This window comes from Streptopelia decaocto (genome assembly GCF_964273445.1).
Source record: "Streptopelia decaocto genome assembly, chromosome: Z".
NCBI classification, from domain to species: domain Eukaryota; kingdom Metazoa; phylum Chordata; class Aves; order Columbiformes; family Columbidae; genus Streptopelia; species Streptopelia decaocto.
In genome coordinates, this window is record NC_138657.1 from 44,810,856 (window position 1) to 44,832,945 (window position 22,090).

The 22,090-nt window shown below is 36.3% G+C and overlaps 1 protein-coding gene across 6 annotated transcripts in view; it reads left to right on the plus strand.

Annotated features, from left to right (window-relative positions):
• FER (FER tyrosine kinase) overlaps positions 1-22,090 on the plus strand; it is a 162,659-nt gene that overhangs the window by 55,700 nt on the left and 84,869 nt on the right. For 3 of the 6 annotated variants that reach the window (XM_082075066.1, XM_082075067.1, XM_082075068.1), the window contains one exon: positions 17,848-17,940. In XM_082075066.1, coding sequence (XP_081931192.1) covers positions 17,848-17,940 — 93 coding nt within the window. Of the gene's footprint in view, positions 1-12,114; positions 12,201-12,490; positions 12,912-17,847; positions 17,941-18,899; positions 18,975-22,090 lie in introns of those variants that run through there. The other 3 variants (XM_082075069.1, XM_082075071.1, XM_082075070.1) reach the window with 3 other exon arrangements.

Sequence of the window (22,090 nt, forward strand, 5' to 3'; positions counted from 1 at the left end):
GCACACAGTGCTCCAGATGAGGCTGCACCAGTGCAGAGCACTTCCCTCGCCTGGCTGGCAATCACTGGACAGTCACTTCCCTCGCCTGGCTGGCAATGCTGTGCTGGATGCACCCGGGACACGGTTGCCCTCTTGGCTGCCAGGGCACACTGTTGGCTCATGTTCAACTTGCCATTGAACCAGAACCCCCAGATCCCTCTCCAGCACCTTGTTTCCCAGTCTGTATGTACAGTGAGGGTTGCTGTGTCCCAGGTGCAAAATCTGGCACTTGCCCTTGTAGAACTTCATGTGGCTGGTGATTGCCCAGTTCTCTGGCAGTTCTCTTGAGGGCAGAGAGGCCCTCGAGAGTGTCAACAACTCTTCCCAATTTTGTGTCATCAGCGAACTTACTATGCAATCCCTCAAGTCCTGCATCCAAGTAATTTTCAAAGACATTGAAGAGAGCTGGCCCTAAGCTGGATCCCTGTGGAACCCGCTAGTGACTGATCCCCAGCCTGACATAACCCCCTTTACTAGAACCCTTTGAGCCCAGCCCGTCAGCCAATGGCTCACCCACTGCATTGTGTGTTTACCCAGCTGTGTGCTGGACATCTTGTCCAGCAAGATAATATTTTTGTAGACTAAGGCTTAGAAGTTATATATTTCTTAAAGTTTGCATATTATCTATCAAAAAGCATTGAGCAATAACCTGACCTTGAGCAAAGGCAAAATTAGAAGTGTGAGTGAACTTTGGGAAGAACTCAGAGAGGTAGCTTGTTCAGAGTAAACAAAAAATCTCAGAATATTTTAAGTGCAGAATTTGTTTATCCACTCCATGTGAAGGAGAGTATATCTACTTTAGATAAGTACATACGTGTCTCTTGAACTGCCAAAAATATTTGAAGAGCTTTCAATTTTCCTTGAGGGAGAAGCCTTCATCATAGTAGTCTTGCAGCATTGCATACCCACTGGGGATTTGTTATTTCAGTAAAAATCTTCTCTGTGAATTAGGAAAGTGTCACTCAGAGGTTTGCCTTTGAACAGAAATCACATGCTGGTATCCTTTGTATGTTTCAGTGTGTGTTGGAATGTTTCTCTGTGTGCTGGGAGGAAAGAAATAATTCTTCTCCAGAATTATCACTATTGGCCTCTTCCCTTTATTTTCATAGTGATGGGACTGAATTAGTGTGATTATAAACTTCTCATAGCCTCTAGGCAACACACAGCAAATAATGTGATGGAATTTGTCTGCTTTAAATCATCTGTCTCCTTTTTTTCTTTTCTTTAAGTGGCTGTTCAAAAAATACCCTTGTTCTTAAAGGCAATTATTGTGCTTCTAAAAGTCTTTAAAATCAACTATTAAATATTTATTGAAATTAGAATTTAGTGTTTTAATCTAGTGATACTGGTAGTTTATTGCTAGATTTGAAGCATATGATTTTACAGTTTGCTTTGTGGCCTATACTCTTTTTAGCTGTGTAGGGAACATCTTGCTTGCTACAGACTGAGAAAGCAGAATGGTGATCTGACCCATTTTTCAGAGCGTTACTCTTAAGATACAGGCCAGATAATTTTTTTTCCTCCTTTTTATTTTTCACTGTTGTTGATCTTCAACCATGGGGCAAATGAAATAGCATGTTTCACATATCACTGTATTTTTTTCTTTGGGTCATCCTACGGTAAGATAGATGCAGAACATTTCTGGTAAATTTGGGATCCAGGTGCCTGAACATCGACATTAATGCAATTTTTATATTGCTTAAGCTATCCTGCCTACACATCAAGCTGTGACTCATGTCTGCCAGTCCCATGTGGATGTCATGGATAACTAAACCAAAAAGAAAACCAGATACTAACACTTTCCAACAGACACTTTGAAGTTCGTGGGTCAAAAAAATCATTACCGTTGGGGAAAGTGAAAGTCCCATGTGAGACGTGATAGTCACTGTAATCTAGTAAAAAAATTCCAGGATTACTTATCTTGGCTTCCTTTTGGGGAAGTACAGGAACAGGCCACAAGAAACTTATATTTATTTGGTTATTGTGTTAAGGTAGTGTGAGAAAGGCAATGTCATTTGCATGAAGATACTAGTAGTTTTCCAGGAGTTTCTGAAACTAATGTCCTCATCCTAAGAAGAGGGGAAGCGTCAAGTATCACAGCCAAGATGCATGAAAATTTTCATTCTTGAAAAATGAATGAAGGCCTTTACTTTTGGGGCATGTTGGAGCTCTGATTAATTACTTCTATTTTTAATCAATTCCTGACCTGTACGATTGTGTGGGTCAAAAGCAGGTTTGTTTTCTGGAAGTTACTGCAGAATTTTTCTGTAAGCAAAGTAAGGTTATATATATCCGTACAACTCAAAAAAAAAAAAAAAAAAAAAAAGAAGAAGAAACAAACCCAAATTAAGCATAGAGTATCTAAGAATTACTTGCCTGCCTCAAAGTTTGATTCTCCTGCCTGGACAGAAAGCAGAGGAGGTTGTTGTGGGGAAAAAGGCTCAGATCTGACGTTTGAGAGATGCCGAATTTAGATCATTTCTTTACTAGATGCTCCTAATGGGTCCTTTTGTTCCTAGTCCGCAAGTACTTTAGCAAGTAAATTTCTTAGTCAATTAATTTATTTTCTATAAATCCCTTTAGGGACTTATTAAAACCAGTTTCAACATGCATTTGACTTCTTATTAGCCTTTAGCAGCTTTATTAAGTTTCATAAACATCACATTTCAATGAAATGAGGTTACAGATATTTCCTGTCTTAGTGAATCACAGGAATCAAAATTGCAGGGAAAAAGTCTCTTCAAATTATTTCTTTGAGGTTTGATCACACTTTAAAATCTCCTTGCATAGGCTGCATCAGAGATACGATAGCAAATGAGTCCTGAACAGTTATTAGGATGCAGCAAGAACCAGCTGCTTGAAGAGGAGGTGTGATCCAGGATGATCCCAGGCTGGGCAGTGCCCTTACTGATGGGGTGCCATTTCATCCAGGAGGCAGGGCCAAAGACAAAGCTGGAGATGGGTACCTATGATACAGGTCAGGCCAGGACTTCGTGCCCAGGGCTGAGCTGAAATGGAGATGGTGGGCACGTGGTCAGGGGTGGTGCGAATCTCCCAGTGAGGCTGGTCAGGGCCTCTGAGGCCTACCTCAGGACCCAGACATTAATATTCTGATAGATGCTAACTTGCTTGCCACATGAAATAACTGCTTTAATTTGTTGCTTTGTAGATGAGTTGAATGTGAGGATGAGGAAATGGAGCCAACCTGACAATCTAAAGATGCATGTGCTGTTTTACAGGTTGTCAATATTCCATGAGAGAGAATATTTCCAGGGGGCTTTGCCTTTTTCAACACATGGTGCCTCAGTGATGTGTTGGGTGCTAAATCCAAGCATAAATAGTATAATAAAGAAAAATACACGATACAAGTGATATAGCCTGAGAATTTAAAGTATTAGGAGCTATATCTGCAAACGTTTGGTTCTGATGTGCCCCAGAATTGTTTTATTTCCAGATCTTGGCTTCAAAAGGAACTAAAATCACTCAGTGTTTGGGTTTATATGTAGTACAAACTTCTGTTATTCTCCCTTTAAATTTATCTGGTTTTGCCAAAACGTAGTAACAGTGTGGACTTTCACAATGGCTAATAGAACTGAAATTATCTCATTCTGAAAACCTGTATTTAGCATTTACTTAGTGACTGTGATGAAAATGAACACAAGTAACTGTAGGTATGAGAGAGAGAAATGGAAGTCTCGACAATTTCTATATCGTGGTAACCTGAAGATTTCATCTTCTGTGCTAGCAGCTCTCTAGAGTGGTTGAACTTGTTAATTGTTATACTGAATTTATTCTGGGTGAGCAGAGAATGTCACAATACAGGAGAAAGTGATGTGACTGAGCGGGTATTACACTGAGGTGGCTTTTATACCATTGTGCTAAAACAGGATGTGATTTTTGTTACTATTTTTAAGTGAGGGAAGGTATATTCAGAGAGCGTACTAAAAAGGTAAAAAGAAACTTATGAGCTAAAAAAAAAAAAGAAAAGAAACATAGATATACAAGTCTTTCATTATTCTGAAAGGGAAGCTCCAATCCTCAAGGAAAATGGAGGTTCATAGCTGATATAAATTCGATTTTCTTATGTTAACTAGTTTGCTGTAAGAGTTAGCTGCTGTTTATAACAGAAAGGGGAGACATTGTTGTCTCTGGAGGGGGCAGGCAAAAAGACAAACCTGTAGGTGGGAACTGTGAGCGTTTTCTACCCAACAGGATCTCATTACAGTGTAATTGTGCTTGTTTAGTGATAGTTGATGTTCCAGGCTACAGTAATCTGTGACAAGTACATAAGGGATGATTTGTCTTCAAGAAATCTTTTTACAGGGCAATGAGTTAGCTTTTTGAAATATGTGACAGTTTTTCTCTAAGACTATTCTTGTTGAGGAAACATCCTCTTTAAAGTCACTAATGTGGTTATTAGTAGAGCTCGACTGAGAGCCAGTGTGGTAGTATCCAAAGCTGTGGCACTGTGTTAGAGGGTTTTGGTCCACTTCAGGTGCTTGCTACTTCTGTATGGTGGTTGCTTTAATCTGTGGGATTTATATGTATCCTTTGTAAATTAATATTGTTTATGTGGTTCATTGTATCTACAATTTGATCTTGGCATTGAAGTCTCTCAGGAACAGTGTGATAATGAAATGTAGCTTTATAATATGTGATGAAAATTAGTAAGGAGATAAGGATTTTCAACAAAGATGACTAAAGTATCATCCCAGTTACTTTCTTCAAAATACTTATTAAGAAGGTGACTCATTGAGTCATATATAATTATATGCATAATCTGTAGAAATTAGTGATTCTTTTTTGTGGGAGACCAAAAAATATTTCTTCTGTAACAGAAAATGCTGGTCTCTCACTTGACAAGCAGGTTGAGGATGCTCAATAGGTACTACTGATGAACTCTTAGGAGAGACCACTCTGTTGGACAGACCCTTTTTAATGAGTAATGACTGAAAGATACAAAAGACTCCTGTTGACCACTGAGCATAACAACTCAAAGTCTTTTTGTAATTCTGCAGGAGAAATGCTACCTAATTTATTTTGGTTCATTGTGCTAGTTACAATTTATGAACTTCACCTTGGGTGGGATTGAAATCTGTTACTTTCTAGTACCATTTACTGAGACTTGCACAATGAATCTTTGCTCCTTGATGTCTATATTTTCAGAATAGTCTTCTTCATATTTATTATTTATACAAATGTGATCTGAGGTAGGATATGAGTTCAGTGGACCACTGATTTTACTCAGAGTAGAATTTGAACACTGCCTGTTCACTGAGTTGTTATTTTTGTTCTTCTGTTTGAATGTTTACTTAATGTGTTAAAATCTCTAACACTATGTTGGTTTGCTGTTCCCTTTATTTGAAAAGTAGTGAGCATTTGTGTATTATGCATGTCTGTTCTGAACAAAAATACTAGTATATTTCTAGGAGTTAAGCCAGTACTGTATTATTTATAGAAAATAAAAGCTTAATTTTAAATTTGCACCTTGCAAAGATCAGTGATTAAGCCTACCTCAGATATGCTGCTGAAGCTGTCTGTTGCAGCTGTCACAAAGTTGCTCTATCATTTTATTTATTAATAAGCAAGCTGATTTTGTTAATAAACTAATGCAGGGATCTGTGAAAAACAAAAGCAAACATCATATTCTGACTATGCTATCTGTCAAGCAGAAATACCTGATAAAATTTTAATTAGTCATACTACAAAATCTTTCCAGTTATGAAAGAATCAGTTTTATTCTTTAGTACAGCTAGCGTAAATGTGAATCTGGCAAAGAACCTGTTGTATCTCATGTGACTGAAGCTGTTCAGGGTTAAGTCCATGAAGCTTGGTTTTACTGTGATAAAACATATGCATCCTCTCACAATAGGCTCACAAAAAGGCTTTAGATCCTGTGAGGTTACATAACGTGTAATGCTATCTCACATCACTTGATGTAGCATTTGCCAGGGTGGCTTCATTAGAGCCAGGCAATGAATCACAAGAGGGATCTTCATTGGTAGTTGCCAGTTTTTTGGATGGCAGTGTGGAGAAGGCACATGCCAGTAAACGTTACTTTAAACCGGGTAGAACAGTATGATAATAATCTTATAGACAACACATCTCAGGTGAGTTTACCTAGTGGGTGACTGCGGAGACTGGATTCTTCACAGAGCTCGAGGAACTTCCTTTGGGGCTAGGGGAAAACTTAGGTATTCCTTCCCTTCACCCCCCTCCAGATGGAGTACTGTCTTCTCTACACTGGCATGGACCTCTGCTAAAGTTGGGTTGCAAGTCCCTGCTCACAGCCTGGGGGTCTGCAGCTGTCGAATATTGAGTTTGTTGGTGTCTTGTGAACCCTGGAAGGACTTGCAGTCTCTTGTGGCCTTCAAGGCCTTGCAATATAGAATGGATGTTCTTGCTCTCTGTTCCTTCCTTACGTATTGACTTCTGGCCACTGTTTCCCTTGCAGCTGTTGGCACTTCAGGGTATAGCTGCTTCAATGCCTCTAACCCTTTTCTAGGGACTAGGCTTTCTTGGGTGTAAATGCCTGAAATCTGGACTCCACCACTAGAGTTATCAGACAGATTTCTTTAGCATGCATTACTGTGTGTATCTGTGACTAAAAAGCAACCCAATCTAAATTACAGCTTTTTGAATATATATTTAATGAGATCTGGAAAGACAATGTCATTTCTTCTGTTACTGAGTAATGCATTCTAATTAAAGTAATTGACCTGTACACTAAGCACAGTTACGGACAGCATGCTGCATTCAATTCATGCTATGTTTATAAATACTGTCTTTGGTTATCTTTTGGGCTGCATAAACCCCAGCTGGCACAGTGCTCTGCATTGTTGGCTGATAACACAGACTACTTGCTCCTGTAGCTTCAGTTTTCACTTTATGCAGCTGGTACATCATCTAGTTAGTTGCTTAAGTTGTCTACTCATATCTTCTGTCTTGGATACAAAATGCTGAATTCTGAAGAAATGCAGTCCTCATTAGAAGATCTCCCTTTGGGAGGAACCTTTCCTTGAGTTGAGAAGAGGTGAAACTTTGTTTTCAGTATCACTAGGACAAACTGTCCTTCTCTTTAATCCCTTACTTTTGCTTTGTATTCTCTGTATTTTTGTGGAACATCTTTTGACTAGCCTCAATGACAGCAATAATTCGCCTGCTTGTAGCTCACAGCTGTGATTTTCTCTTTTCTGCCTTCTAATCCCCTCCCTACAAACTGCAAGTCAAATTTGCTGTCAGGTTGTTTATGCCACTGTAGTTGCTGGGACGAGAGGAGCTTTGCCTGTGCAGCTCAGGAATAAAGGATTGAAAACAGTTAATGCTTTGTGCCTTGCTGAGATGTGGCTTGGCTTCGTATCTGGAATTTTGGAGGTTTAAAATACCCAGGTTTTTGCTAGTATTGAGGAAAGGGGAATGGTTTGTGTTTCTCAGTCTGCAGGGTAGGTAAGTATACATAAGTTACTGGGAAACATTACTATGATTTTAAGTTTGTGATTAGTAAAGATAATTTCCAGTTCTTGGTGGCATACTTTGGCATGTGCAACACTCTTCAGGGATTCACCAGCATGCTGGTGGTAGCTGTGGGTGAACTTCATAGTTTCCTTAGTTCAGCTACTGATGGTTGCAGAGACCATTAGGAATTGAGGCTTTTTGGCCATTTCATGAAACATTTTTCATGTTCAGTGGTCTGGAACCTCACATAAAACTACCTGGAAGTTGTATTTATATCTACTTAATCTGCTGAGTTAATTGTTTGGTGTTGTCATGGTTTAGCCTCCACTGGCAATTGGAACTATGTGGTCACTCACCTCTCCCCCATCTACAGTGGGATCGGGAAGAGAAATCGGGAAACAAAAGGCAAAATTCATGGATTGAAATTAAAACTGTTTAACAGAACAGCAAAAAAGAGAAGATAAACGATAGCGATAGCAACAACGTAAGAATATACAAAGCGAGGGGTACACAATGCAATTGCTCACCATGCAGCAACACCAATGCCCAGCCTGCTCCCGTGTAGTGATCCCCCCAGGAGCTCTGATCCTCTACTGCAAAGACCCAGACCCCACTTTGTGCTCAAAACATGGTTGCACTATGTTGTCGATCTCAGAGAAATCAAAGAGCACCCCAGACCCCAGCGATTCCCCCCACACAACGAGCTCCCCCAAACAGCGAGTTCCTCCCCCAGCCAGCCCCTCATTTTGCACTGACCATGATGTCACGTGGTGGCTAATATCCTTTTCACTAGTTTGGGTCAACTGTCCTGCCCGTGTCCCCTCCCGTGTCCTGTGAAAATTAATGCTATCCAAGCTGAACCAGCACATTTGCATTGTATGCATAGTTTGGTATTAATACTTCAGCCACTTGCACTGTAAAATTGTTCATGCCTCATGCAAAATGTAGGCCAGAGTTTCCTTACCTTTGACGTCAAATTATTAGTCCACATAGCTGTCTTTCACAAAATCTTTGCTCTGTAGAAGCTGCCCTGTGTGAAGAGTTAGATGTTAACTTTTTTAAAACTTTGCTATTCAGTTGAGGGAATGCTATTATGGAATATGGTCATTTGCTAACTAGTGCCAAAACCACTGTCTGTCTTTATACTTTTTGTGGAAAAATTAGTGCATTAAAACTTCAGAACATAGAATTCATTTTCTACACGAATGTCTATCTTTGGTGGAGGAAAACTGATCCACTGATGTTTTATCACACTTTAGTCAAATAGAGACAAAGTTTTCCAAATACTAGTTGTGCAGTATAACACATGTATTTAAAAGACATCAATTTCTTCCCTTGCCTTATCAAGAATTTTCTTTCTGGCTCCAGTTTTACTTTTTGATTTTTAAGTTGAAGGGGGATTGCAGTATCAGCCTCTGTGTATATGTGTGTGTGTGTATGCATGTATATAACTAGTTTGAAAACATATTTCACATGAAGGCTTCATTGCTTCAGATTACAGCTATAGTGTTGATCTTGATTACAACTCTGGAGCAACAGTTCTACCATTACTGTTATTTCTCTGTTCTTCTGTAGAATTGCATCATACACACCTGAAACTATTTCAGCTGGATGCATACAGTAATAAAGTACAGAATAAAACTAGCCTCTTTGCATCAAAAATGCTCCTAGGAGTTGTTAACTTTAAATGATTTGTGGATGCATGTCTACTTCTAGCCTAATAAAGCATGTGCTTTTCATAGCTATCTGGCAAACTGTAATATTTGAATGATGGAAATACAAAATTTCCTCACAGTTGGTTTGCTTTGCATGTTTTGTGGTCTTTTAACATTTATTTCCTAACATATTTTGAGCTTTATGTTGTTTTTAAATTTATGGCTATGTTCCTGAAATTTCAAGTCACATTCATGAATTCTCATTGATTCACTGATTGTTTATTCCAGTATTGTTAGTGTATGTAACTGCGAAACCATAAACTCCGTATGTTCGTCTGGCAGGTGGTGATTTTGACCAGCAGCTAGTTCATCATGTCTTTTTTTTTTTTTTTTTGGATGGTGAGTTGCCAGAGGATGTGAGAAGATGTAGATTTACTTGCTTTTGTGAACATTAAGTACTGCAGTCAACTAGAAGCTCAGTGCAGGCTGTTTTATGTTCTCCTGTTGCAACTTCATGAGCTTACACAGAATTATAGCAAGAGGAGCCTTGTGTGTCTATTAGGGGATCCCTTCCTGTGATGTAGCAATGACAGTAAAGGAGGAGAAATGTCATGTTATGACCAGGTACTTCCATTTCACCTACAGAATGTGCTGTACAGACTGAAATTTAATTATTTTTGATTGCTTGAAACTAGTAAAGTGATGGGGTAAGGATTCATAAGATATTTGTACTTTTGGTTAATAATAGCATTATTGATTAATAACAGTGCTCTTGAAATCAGTGAAACAATTAATAGCCGTACATTTACATAACAGCCTGAGGTTTTTGCAGGGTGGAAGCCTTTTCCCTGTTATAAGGTAATGGCATTTAAACTTAATTTTTCAAACATATGTATTAATTCTATATTTGGCTTTAAGCTTTCAGAAGTTTGAATTTTTTAAATTTTCTTTAGTGAAATCAATTCTCCTTTGTTTGACATCATCATGATGTATGTATAGAGGTGTATTAGTATTTAGTGGTGTACAGATACATTCATTAAGCAAAGCAGGAATTCCTTACTGAATTTCAGGGACCTCTCTGTCTGCCTTTGTCTGGCTACTTTTTCCTTCCACAAAAATAGCTATTGGACAGGATCTCAGTGCCTCAACTTAGGTGCAGTACATTTAGTAATCTTCTCTAGAGTACAGTTGACATTCTTGATGATAATTAAGTGAAGTAAAAATCCTATCTTCTTCTTTTTTTTTTTTTTTTTCCAAATAAAAATGCTGTTTAGTATGTAGCAATTAAAATGTACCATGTCTCTGGAAACATTATTGCTGTCCCCCATTAAGAGGTACTCTACTTCCTTAAAGACCTTTAATACATATTTGTATGTTTGGAAGATTTACTAATAATTTCAAAGATGAAGGTGACATTTCCCTGACATTTCCTACATAGCTTGAAAAATTGGTCTTCTGAAAGTCTAATTAAAACAGAAAACATACTGCAGAGAACTTAACTGTATGTTCTGTTCTAATAGATAATCGCTCAAAAAGAAAGCATAGGGTCAATCATAGTGTTCGTGCTCCATTAAAAAAAAAAAAAAAATTATACAGTTTACTGAAATCTGAGGCTCTCCTAAGTAAAATCTGCCAGAAGCTTTCAGATTTTTATCTCCAAGTGGTTCACCCATCTCTTATTTAATGGTCTTTCTTATTGCAGTTTCTGTGAACAAAAAAATTTACTTTCTAGTCTATCGTGGATCCTCAAGATTCTGGTATATAAGTAATCATATAAGTAATCACAAGAGCAGAAAAACTGTATTTGGAAATAAAGGAAATTTTTTTTTATAGCAAGTTAAGTGAATTATTTGACTTGTTATAAATTCCACATATCATTTCTAATAGTCTTGTTTTTTAATATTAGTATCATATTGTGTAATTACATTCCAGCAGACCAGATTGTAGTAACAGTGCTTGATTTCACATATACCCATAACGAACTGTGAGTTACCACTCAAAATGCAGTCTAAATGTTCTGGAAGATATCAGGTCACTATTTACTTAGTTGTCAAAACTAGAAAATATGCTAGAAATTTTCAGGAAAGGAGCCGAGAATAAAGAAGAAAACATTCTGTCCCCATATATATTGATGTGCACCTCCTTCCCAAATGCTGTGGAACTGCAGAATAATTTAAGCTGGGAGCGATTTCAGGGAGACCTGAAGTCCTGCTTCTTGCTCGGGGCAGGGTCAACTTGATGTTACATCAGGCTGCACAATGCCTTGTTGTCTAACAACTCCAGTGATGGACATTTCTCTGGGGAACCTGTTTCAGTATTTGGTCACTGTCCTCATTGTGATCTTTTTTTTTTTAGTATCTAAACCGAATTTTTCTCAGTGCAAATTGTCTGTTGCTGCTGGCTCTTTTGCTATATATGACATAGATGAGTCTGTCTGCATGCAACCCCTTTGATTTTCATCTCCCTAAATTAAAAAAATGAGGTAGGAAAATTCATGAAGGCAAAATAGTGCTCAGATATGTTGAGGGGCTTCTGTAGAATTACGGAATAAATGATAGCACTTTTCAGACGTCAAAAAGTAGACTGAAGGGGAATGTGACAAAGATGTATACGATGTGTGGGGTGACATGGAGAAGGTGAATACGGAATAATGGTTGTTCACTGTCTCTTCAGAAGCAAGAAGTAGGGGCCATCAAATAGCCACAGTTGGCAGATGATTGAAAGCAAACAAACATATTCTTCAAAAACGTGCAATTAGGTTGTGCAACTGGTTGCTACAGCAGTGGGCTGTAATAGTTTATATAGATTCATAAAGCAGCTGAAAGAATTTGTGGAAGGAAAATCCCTCAATGACTTTTGCATGTGGAAACATCACATCTCACACTACTAAGACAAATCTTACACCACAGATTTTCAGAGGACAAATATGTGCTCTGAAGAATTGCCATTCTCCTTTTTTTTACAGGCCCATAGGCCACTGGCATGGCCTGGGATGTGTCTCTGGCCTGAGAAAATATAGATGTTCTTAAATTTCATACCAGTAAGTCTTGTTTTTGAGGCTGCCTACTCCAGGTCGGAAGGTGGAACATTTCATTTACATCCAGTGCAGTGTTTTACAATATGTGTGAGTCAATTACACATAGTTTCTGCTGCTTTGGAAGCTGTTACTTGTGTTTAAAACAGAAAATGTTACAGTATCAAAAAGTGATTTTTGAATAGCTGTGTTGTTTACTTGGTTTTACTGTGTACTTGATAGATCTTTAATTAGCTTTGAATGTTTTAATTTTTAATAAGTCTGTTACATCTTCATGGCTTTGCACAGTTGTGTCTCCCAATTCTAGATATCTACAATAGTAAGCTAATAAAATATATATTATTCTTTCTGGAAAGGTGCTTCAAAGATAAATTATCTGCTCAGCTCATATTCAGACAGCAACTCATTCCATGTGTGAGTGCCATGCTGGTAGTTTAAAATACCCTGTTTTCTTTGGTAAAGAGAGTGTGATTCTTTATGTGGTTTTCTACATGTGGTCTTTCTGAGGTACCCAGTAGTGTCATGGATGAGGAAAAAAAAAAAAAATAAAAGCCTTTTGAGGTATGAGATTAGTGTTATTTCTGAAATCAAATATAGACTTTAGAGACATCAGGCATGTTTAACTGTATGTTCAGGTTTTAGTAAGGGTCAGCATTTACATCTCCTTTAGTATGTGCTAATAGCTATAAAACAGGCACACAATGATTTTGTGGTTAGTATACCTACTAATCAATAGGCAGGCCAGAGTTACTGTCTTGGTCTAAGTTTATTACATGGTTTTGGGGCCTCTCCTAGATAACTTTTAATCTCCACTGCTGAAGTGACTAATGCTGAGGATCATTTCCAGAAAATTATTTTCTCTAAGGCTTCTTTGTAGAACTCCTGACTGTAAATCGCAAAACTGCATTCCCATGCCAGACTTCTGTAGCCTTCTAAAAGAAAAAAAAATTCCTTGCTCTCCCAGTTGTCTAAATATGAACCCTTAAGATGAACGTTGTTCTGATACCTTTTTCATCAGGGAAATTGTATCTTCAAACCAGAAATGGATCTAGCATTCACTTTACAAACAGGGAGCATCTTAATTGCTCTGGCAGATACTGTCTGGTTTGTCTTTTTTATCTGTAAGTTCATTGAACCTATCATTTGCAATAATTACCAGGAATTCTTCCCTTCTGGTCTCATCTAAGAGCTCTTGTACTGTACTGAAACGGTTTTAATTAGAATCTCTGAGGACCAGTTCCCCAGCCAAATCTCAGAAACAGTACTATCATGCTCATCTTTTACTTACCACTGTTTATATTATTCTAATTGAAATATCTTTTTTTTTTTTTTCTGAGATTGTTTTCTCTTTCAGTTGGAGAGTCCTCTTCATAATTTCCTGTGAAGTTTCTCTAATTTGATTTGCAGTCCCATATTCAACTTCTGTATCCATGCTGGTGGTTCGTATCTGACTCATTAGGCAGTCTTTCTTTAAATGGAGTATTACTGGAGTTTTGGTTTATTTATGTCATCTCTATGTACATGTTTGGCTAGTGTTTACAGCAATATTCAATATATGCTGCATTGTGCTTTGTCTCTCTTACTGCTAATCTTCTACCTTTTGATCAGTAGAGAAAGTGTTATAATTTGCCCATCCCTCAGAAGCATTAATTCTGTTTTATCTTAGATCTCTCTCCAGCTTCTTACTTCCTTGCTTTACTAAAAAGAGTTCAGATTATTTTTCTTTTTTAATACCATCTAAGATCCAGCCATTTTTCTGTATTTACACAGTTAAAAAGCTCATTTGGGCTTTTACATTATGCAGTTCAGTTTAAACGAAATATTTTGCCTTGCTACTTTGTCTTGCTCACATTCATTCAAAAAAACATTGTGAATATGATTCTTATGGCCTATCATTTTGATTGTGTCACTTTTCTAGGTGTATGTTATTACTTTTCATGGGCTCTAAGATCTGTGGTGTGTTTGCCCAGTGACTGAGCTGTATGTCTGGCAAAAGGTAGATTATTGTCCACAAGACCCTAACAGTTGTTGTGCATGACCATAGAAGATGAATTCTCGTGGAAGATCCATTAAAATGAACAGGACCTCATGTTGCACAAGATCCTCCAAAGTGAACAAGAAAACACAGCAGCTTGGCTTTCTGTATGTCATGTATAAACATGCACCTGAGGAAATCCTCAAGCAAAATAGAGAGTGCTTCACTTGTGTTTCTCAGCTTGCCTGAACCTTACACTTCTTTTTGGTTTCTTATGCTTTAGTTTTTCCTTTCCTCATCTTTCAGAACAGAAAACCGGAAGTAAAATTAAGAGTACCGGAGTGGTTGTCTTCTGCTATGACATGTCTTTAAAAGAGCTGAGCTAATTATTTCCGCTATTAAGAAGGAAAAAGAGAACTGGGACTGAAAAGGCTGTCTGAGGTGTACACTGTAACACTGCTGGGTGTAAAACAAGTTGGTTGTGGAAAAGGACAGAGCATTCTAATCAGATGGTTTTAAGTAGTTTGTATCAATCAGTTTCTCAATAAAAGAGTTATTTGTCTTAGTAAATCCTTTTTATAATATATGGAAATAAAAGCAGTAGTGCTTTGCATTATTTACCAAAAAGGATAATGACAAGAAGTCCCACCATAAAACAGTTTGTGTTCATCAATCTTGCACCATTCCAGGGTAAGCAGTTGGATATTCAGCAGTTTTGCTGTGTTCCTGTCCAATGAATAGAAAATTCATGACCTATTCTAAGCACCAGTCCCAACTCTATTGGAGCTTTATTTCTATTAATTCTGGAGAGTGATTAGAAATGTAGCTGGTCCTAAAAGAGAAATATCAGTCAATGCATTTTTCATTTTGCACATTGTATGATGTGCTCTTGTGCCACAGGTGCATTTGAAAACAGTAAAAGAAATAGATTAAAAAATATTCTGTAATAAGTGTATATTTTCATACATATTTAGCTTCTTAATGGTTAACTACAGTTTATTCTGCAGTAATTCATAATTGCATAAAATATTATAGTCCACAGATTCGTTTTCTTTGTAATGAAATTGGTCTAATATAAAATAAAGGAAGTGACAAATCTTGCTACCATTTTGCTAATATCTCTGAAAGTAATTCATTTAAACCAAAATGAAACTGAATCAGCTAATATGTTTTAGTAGCTGCACCATATATGCTACCAATATGCTACTCCATAATGCCCTCTACAACAACCCTGATGCAGAGCTAATTGTTTTCCAGTGTCCTTCCCGAGTTTGTTAGTCAAATAGTAACATGTCTTACAAATTTGTCTGAAGCGTATATGGTGACTACGTAGCCAGCATGGTTATGCTGGTTGATCAGACGTCTGATGTTTGTTGGAATTAGTATTTTGTGGAAATATAGTGTCCTGAGGACACACAGCTCTCTGTTAGCTTCCTTCAGAAATTATAAATAAGCTAATATCCTGACATAATCCTTTCACATACTAAATATTCTTCTGAGTTGTGAGGGCCTTGGCTGAGAGATTAAAAATTTCATGTGGTGAGGGTGGACGTCACTGATGTGTATTTCCTTTTATTTTGGAAAGCAGACTTAAGGTAACACCCTGACTTAACTAATCAGACTGTACACATACATTTGTAAAAGAAAAAAAAGTATATGGGCTGTTCTGGTTTGTATTCTTATACTAGTTGCGAAAAAAAAATATACCTAGTGTTCATTAAAATATATATTCACACTGGTGAATACAGTGATCTCAGTGTAAACTGGTTTCCTGCAGGATGTAATGGCTTCATTTAAGGTGGTCTTCAGGAGCGCAATGGCAAAAAAAACACAAAACACTGAAAGACCGCTGTTGCTGCTCTTCAGTTTTATTCGGGTTGCCCTATAAATTCTCAAGTGGAATAAATAAATTCAGCATGGGCTACAGTTGTATTTGTCCTGTATTTGATAATGCCTGCTGTGCAGATAATGAGTCTTCATTGCTGTAAGATACAGAGTAGTTTCAGTATGTCAGAGGGAAAGTGCTATGAAAACACTGAACAGTGTTTATAAATATATTGCAGTTTGAACAGAGCATGTGCATTCTGAACAAAGCCAAAGTTTATCCCTTATATCTGCATTTTAATTCTCACTCTATTTAATGAAACTATTAGCCTCTATATATCACTTGGTTGTGCTTATCAAAGTACACTGGTAGGTCCCAGTCCATGAGTCTTTCTGGTACTTTCAGTCAAAAAACCCCTCTTGTTAAAAATATTATTCACTACGGAGAAACTGGTAAATGCAGAACCTTACTTGTAGTTTGGTGTTGTCATTAGATAAGCATGCTATTAGTGTGAAATAGAAAGACAAAACGCAAATTTGTTTAGGGGCAGTTTTTCCTGTCCATATAAGAAATATTCAGTTTATTGCAGTTACGTCTCATGGCTTCTGAAGAGATGTGTGAAATGAATGGATCATTCCACACTCAGCATGCAAGCAGAATTAGACTCTGTGTCCCTCTATTATTAATGAGATTTGTGTGTGTATGTGTGTGTATCCTGTTTAATTAATCAATATTATAAAAATAAAAGTCTGGACTCAGCACAGAGTTTTTTATTTTAAAAAAAGTAGTTGGCTTGCAGTATCACTTGAGTCAAATAAGACGGATAAAAATGTTTTTGATGGGTAAGTGGACACATAGTTAATGAGTATTTCGGTGACTAATAAACTCCTTATTAGTGTTTTGACGAGTTGACTGGTTTTTGCACTCTTTTTTCACAGCACACGAATTAAGGCATATTGCAGAGTTTTGCTACCAAAATAAAGAAATTTATTTTACTAAGACAAAGTTTAACTTACATCCTGCAAACTAAATACTATTTGGGAGTAATTTTCAAACACTGGTATATTCAGTATACAGAATGAATAGATTTTGTTGCTTATTTGGAAGTCTGGGAATAAACTGAAGTGGTATTTTTTGAAATATTCTGTGATGTTAATTTTGAGAGTTGATGGCAAGTCAGAGATTGAGAAATATACAGTCTTTGCACTAAATCAGGTTATGACCACCTTGGAATTTACATTGTCTTATGCTGAGCTAGAGATGCTTAAAGGCTGTTTCAGTGTTCCAGTTAGAGCCCTCTTCTTACTGAACTTAAAATCCAGACAATGACTGCACCTAAGGTTTATGGTAATTCCAGAAAATAAATGGATCATAAAATTTACACTGATTGGTACTAATATTTACAAGTAGTGTGTTACTAGGGAAAAATATGTTTAATAAAAGGAAAACAAAAAAAAAAAACCAAAACAAACAAAGCAAGCATATATTAAATAATGGTAATGTGTATATATATTTTTGAGTTTTACCATATAAGCTTTTTTATTATATGGTTTCAAATTTCAGGAGAACTGAGAATTATGTCCTTTGTTTTTAGGGTACAAAAGAATTTCATTTCTCTTTATAGTTAGCAATAGTACTACTTAAAGTAGCAAAATATAAAGAATGACAGAATTTGTCAGTGGTTAAATTGATAGGAGTTATCTTAATCCTACTGATATAGACACTCTCTGGTTTGTATCACTGCAGGCTCAAGCCCTGTCTTTTATTTAAATAAAACCCAGGAGACTATATGTCATGTTCTCCAATAATTCAATTGTCATACTGATTTGTTTGTGTTCATTAAAGATACTGCTTTTTCTCCTAGGACAAGAAGGACAAAGTCTCAAGATTTGACACCATACGTCATTCCATAGCTGGAATTATAAGGTCTCCAAAATCCGTGTTGGGCTCATCGTCAGTAAGTAGTATCAATAATGTGGTGTTATACTACATTCTATTACTTTTACAGTATAGGTAGGATTTTTTTTTTCTGAAGCATCATACTTTTCCATCCACATGGACAAAAATTACCTTAAAATAATTTTATAAAAACACTGTTCTGATTGATCAGCAGACCTGATAATATCATGGCATAATAGTATGTCAGAACAACTTGTTGCACTTAGGCCAAAAAAGATAATTTGTATGTTCTTTGCATCTCCCAAACAGGTGCTATACTTTGAGAGTATTCTCCCCAGTGAGTCTGATTTACTGGAAATGAACTGCATTATCATATTCTGTAGTAGGAGATGGTCATTCATATCTTAATCTGTTGTTGCAATAATCATATTCCACATACTTTTTATAAAGGCATCAGTATATATGCATATTATTACTGCTACTACTACTGCTTCCTCAATTACTGGTACTATTTAAGTAATTAGACATTATACCTCTTGCTTTGATCCCCATTAAAAATGGTTGTTAGGTATCTCTTCTATTTGGCTTTTGTTCCGGTTCCCTAATAGATGAAGAAACATTCTTGTTTCTTTTGCCTTTGTATTATCTCTGTTTGTTTTCAAAAGCTTGGAATACTAGTTAGAAAACTACTGCCTTCTTAGGTGCCAGATTTTACTTGGAAACCTTCCTCCTGTGTTTTCCTGAAGTGGAAGTTGTGATCACCCCAACCCTCCCAGCAACAATAACAACAAAAACATAAAAAACAACCAACCAAAAACAAAGACAAAAACAAACCACAACAAGAAAACCCCAACCAAAAACCAAACAAGAAAAACAGCCCCCAAAAAGTTGGACAGAATTAAAAAAGAACATTTTAGAACTGTGTTTTAATTGTGATCTTGTCACGTGAAACATTAGGTCAAAATAGCATTCTTGTGGAAACTTCAGAATTAATGGGCCTTCTATTTTATGCTACAGGTTTGCTTCCAAGGACCCAGTAAAAGACCTGGTAAACTTTATTAAGCTATACAATATTCAGAATGTGTGAAAGAGATTACAATTGCACATATACACATACATATATGTGTATATACATAGGAAAATTGTATAGTGAAGAAGAAATTGAATAATATATATGATAATGAGATAAAATTAGAATAGGAAGCCTGTTCTTATGAAAAATGTGAAAGTTGCATGGCATATTTGAAATGTAATAGGAAAAATCCCGCTAAAATATTGAAGTATCTCAGGAGGTAAACAGTTTTTACATTATCGTGGCTTTTCGTTTATAAAACTTCTAATTGATGTAAAAATACAACTTTTCATGATAAAAGCATATTAAAAAATATATTGATCTGACTGCTGTTCTTTGTGCAGGTGAGGCATAGCCTTCAACTTTCTCTATTTGTGTGTGTTATACAACTTGTTATAAATTTTTAAAAAAATGAAAATATACTACCTAAAACTGCCTCAGAGAAAAAATTTCAAAAGAAGATCAAGACGGAACATTTAAGATTAAATCAGGGGAAGCCAATGTTAAAATTTGCATTGGCTCTGATTAAAGTGTCATTTAAAATAGCCTGTGTGCCTTATTTTGATTTTCATTCCAATCTATATCCATGGATGACGGTGTAAACCTGTATGCAGATATATGGTAGGTAGGATTGCTGAAGCCCTGGAATATGTTTGGGAGAAGTAATATTGGAATTGGGTCAATTGAGGCAGAAAGTAAAATCTGAATAACAGGTGTAGTCTTATTACCTATTACTTAAATGAGCTTCAAAGTCAGAATATATAAACCGATCAATTTTCATATTTGCTTTGTGTTATGATTTACCAACTTTTTGTATGTTGGAAAACTTAACCATGCCTATACAGCTAAAATTTGCTTTAAAAATTAATACCTAGGTCTTAATGTAGTCAACTGCTTGGCTTTTTCCTGATAACCATGCTTATTGCTATATGTATAAACTGGTACTTAAAATTTGTTACCACCAAAGTATTTGAAGTTATTGTAAGTGTATTATAAATTAATAATAACATACATTAAAGAATTTGTTATTGTTTTAAATACAAAAAAGGATCTCGAAGCAGAGTAGTAAAAGTGCAAATACTGATTCTCTGAGACAGTAGACTAAAAATATTATGTTAATCACCTGTTTCCATGTTATATGTTTTAAGTATATTGAAACTTTAAAAGTGGAGCCATATCTTGCTTTAAATGTAATACTATTCTGAAAACACCATCCCGTATTTAATTGGTGGGAGAAGCTGAATTTTGTGTCTAATTAGATAAAACAAATTTTCATCTGAAGAAAGTCGTGGAGAAAGCATACACTTCCAAAAGCAGCCAGAAGTTTAACTGTTACTTTTGTGTCGGTACTTTAATTATTTACATGTTCTCAGAGTAAGAAGGTAGAGGGTAAGACCAGGAAAAAGTATAATTTGAAGAGAAAACAGCAAGGTTGAAGATTCAAGTGGCTTCTCTCGGACAACATACAAGCCAGTTTTCTATTATAGCAAGATACATAAGTTTAATCGAATGAGGAGAGGAAACACAAGTAAAGGGGTAACTTTCATGTACCTGTAATGCAGTGTTAGTAATGAATGGAATGAATTGGCTCATGAACGCCACCTTCTGCAGTTCTGCTTATTCTTTTGGCACTGTGGCATTTGAGCTTGGCACAGACATCTGTTTTTGTTTATAGGATGATTTTTATTGTTTGTAGGATAATAGGTGGTATTATTGTTGGTTTCAGATAGTTTATTAGCATATGGGAATGAGTCATGTACTCTGAGGCTAAAGACAGGATGTTTCACAGGGAATTGTCTCAAATTATCAATCTAAGCATGTTGCTTTACTTCCTTATCTGTGTCTGTGCCCCTTTTTTACACTGCTAGAGAAAAAATATCTTGACAAAATATTTAGTTTGCTTAAAGATGGAAATTAAGGAAGTGCACAAAGTTTGAGCTCAGAATATATGTGTGGAAATACAATACTGAGTAAGCTGTTAGTTTAATAAAATATCATTCTCATTGTTATGATCTTTTAATTGACTGTAAACAGAAAAAATATATCATTATTTGGAGTTAGAAATTATACTCTGCTTTTTGCTCAACTTTTCTCTAGAAGAAGGGCAGCAGCTGGGGACTGCTTCATTTTACTGTTGGAAAAAAACTGCTGTTTCAGTGGGTTGTTAAATAGGAAGAGAGAAGGGGCCTCAGAATAAGTAAAGAGGACAGTACTAGGTTGACGAGGAATGTGGCGAAGTATATGAGGGCATTTCCCTCCTCTCAGAAGGAAAAATGTGATGAAGTATATAAGGGCACACACCCCTTAGCTTAATTGTTTATTTTTAGCTTCCAGTCAAATTAAGAACAAAAATCTTAGAAAAATATTTCTTTGTTTAAGCTGTCGAATCACTAAGTCCTTCTGTGTGTACATACAAATGAGCAAGAAACTGTAAAACATCAAGGCCTAGAAGGCAAACTTGTTCTTTCAGGTATCTAATTAGTTGTATTTAGTTGCTTAGTGATATTTGAACTCAGTAAAGTTTAAAATAAAGAGATGGGAGATTAATTTTGTGTGGGTAGCTTTACTTTCTGTCTTCCTTAAAGACTAACCTTTCTTGTATTTAAACCATATAATTCTAACTATGAAATCCAATAGAAACATTAGCACTAAGTGGTGTAAACTGAGTTGAAATCAATATTAAAATTATTATGTATCTCACATTTGTAGTGTTATTTCAGGGCTTTCAGCTATGTTTTCTTCCATAGCCAGTCAGCGTGAATATTGTATCATATAGAAAATATGTTGGAGGCAGAAGTCTTGTTCATAAAAATAGTGCAATTTTAATAACACCACAAACGTGAATAATTATCGATTGTTTCATCAGAGGAACCACCTAGATTATGATTACTCCATAGTCTATGACAAAAAGTAAAGGTGATGTAAGATAAAAGACAATCAGCAGAGGATACCTTGTGGAATTTTCATTGTTTCATTCTGAAGTAATAAATATTTGTTTAAACAAATTTAAAGGAAGAGGGATTATTGACGTTATTGTCATAAACAATGCTGTAGTTAGCAATGTCTAAAATGTTCTGGTTCTATTCCATAAGCTCTTTCTCTGATAAAAAGGCTTTTAGGATGTTTTAATCTGGGT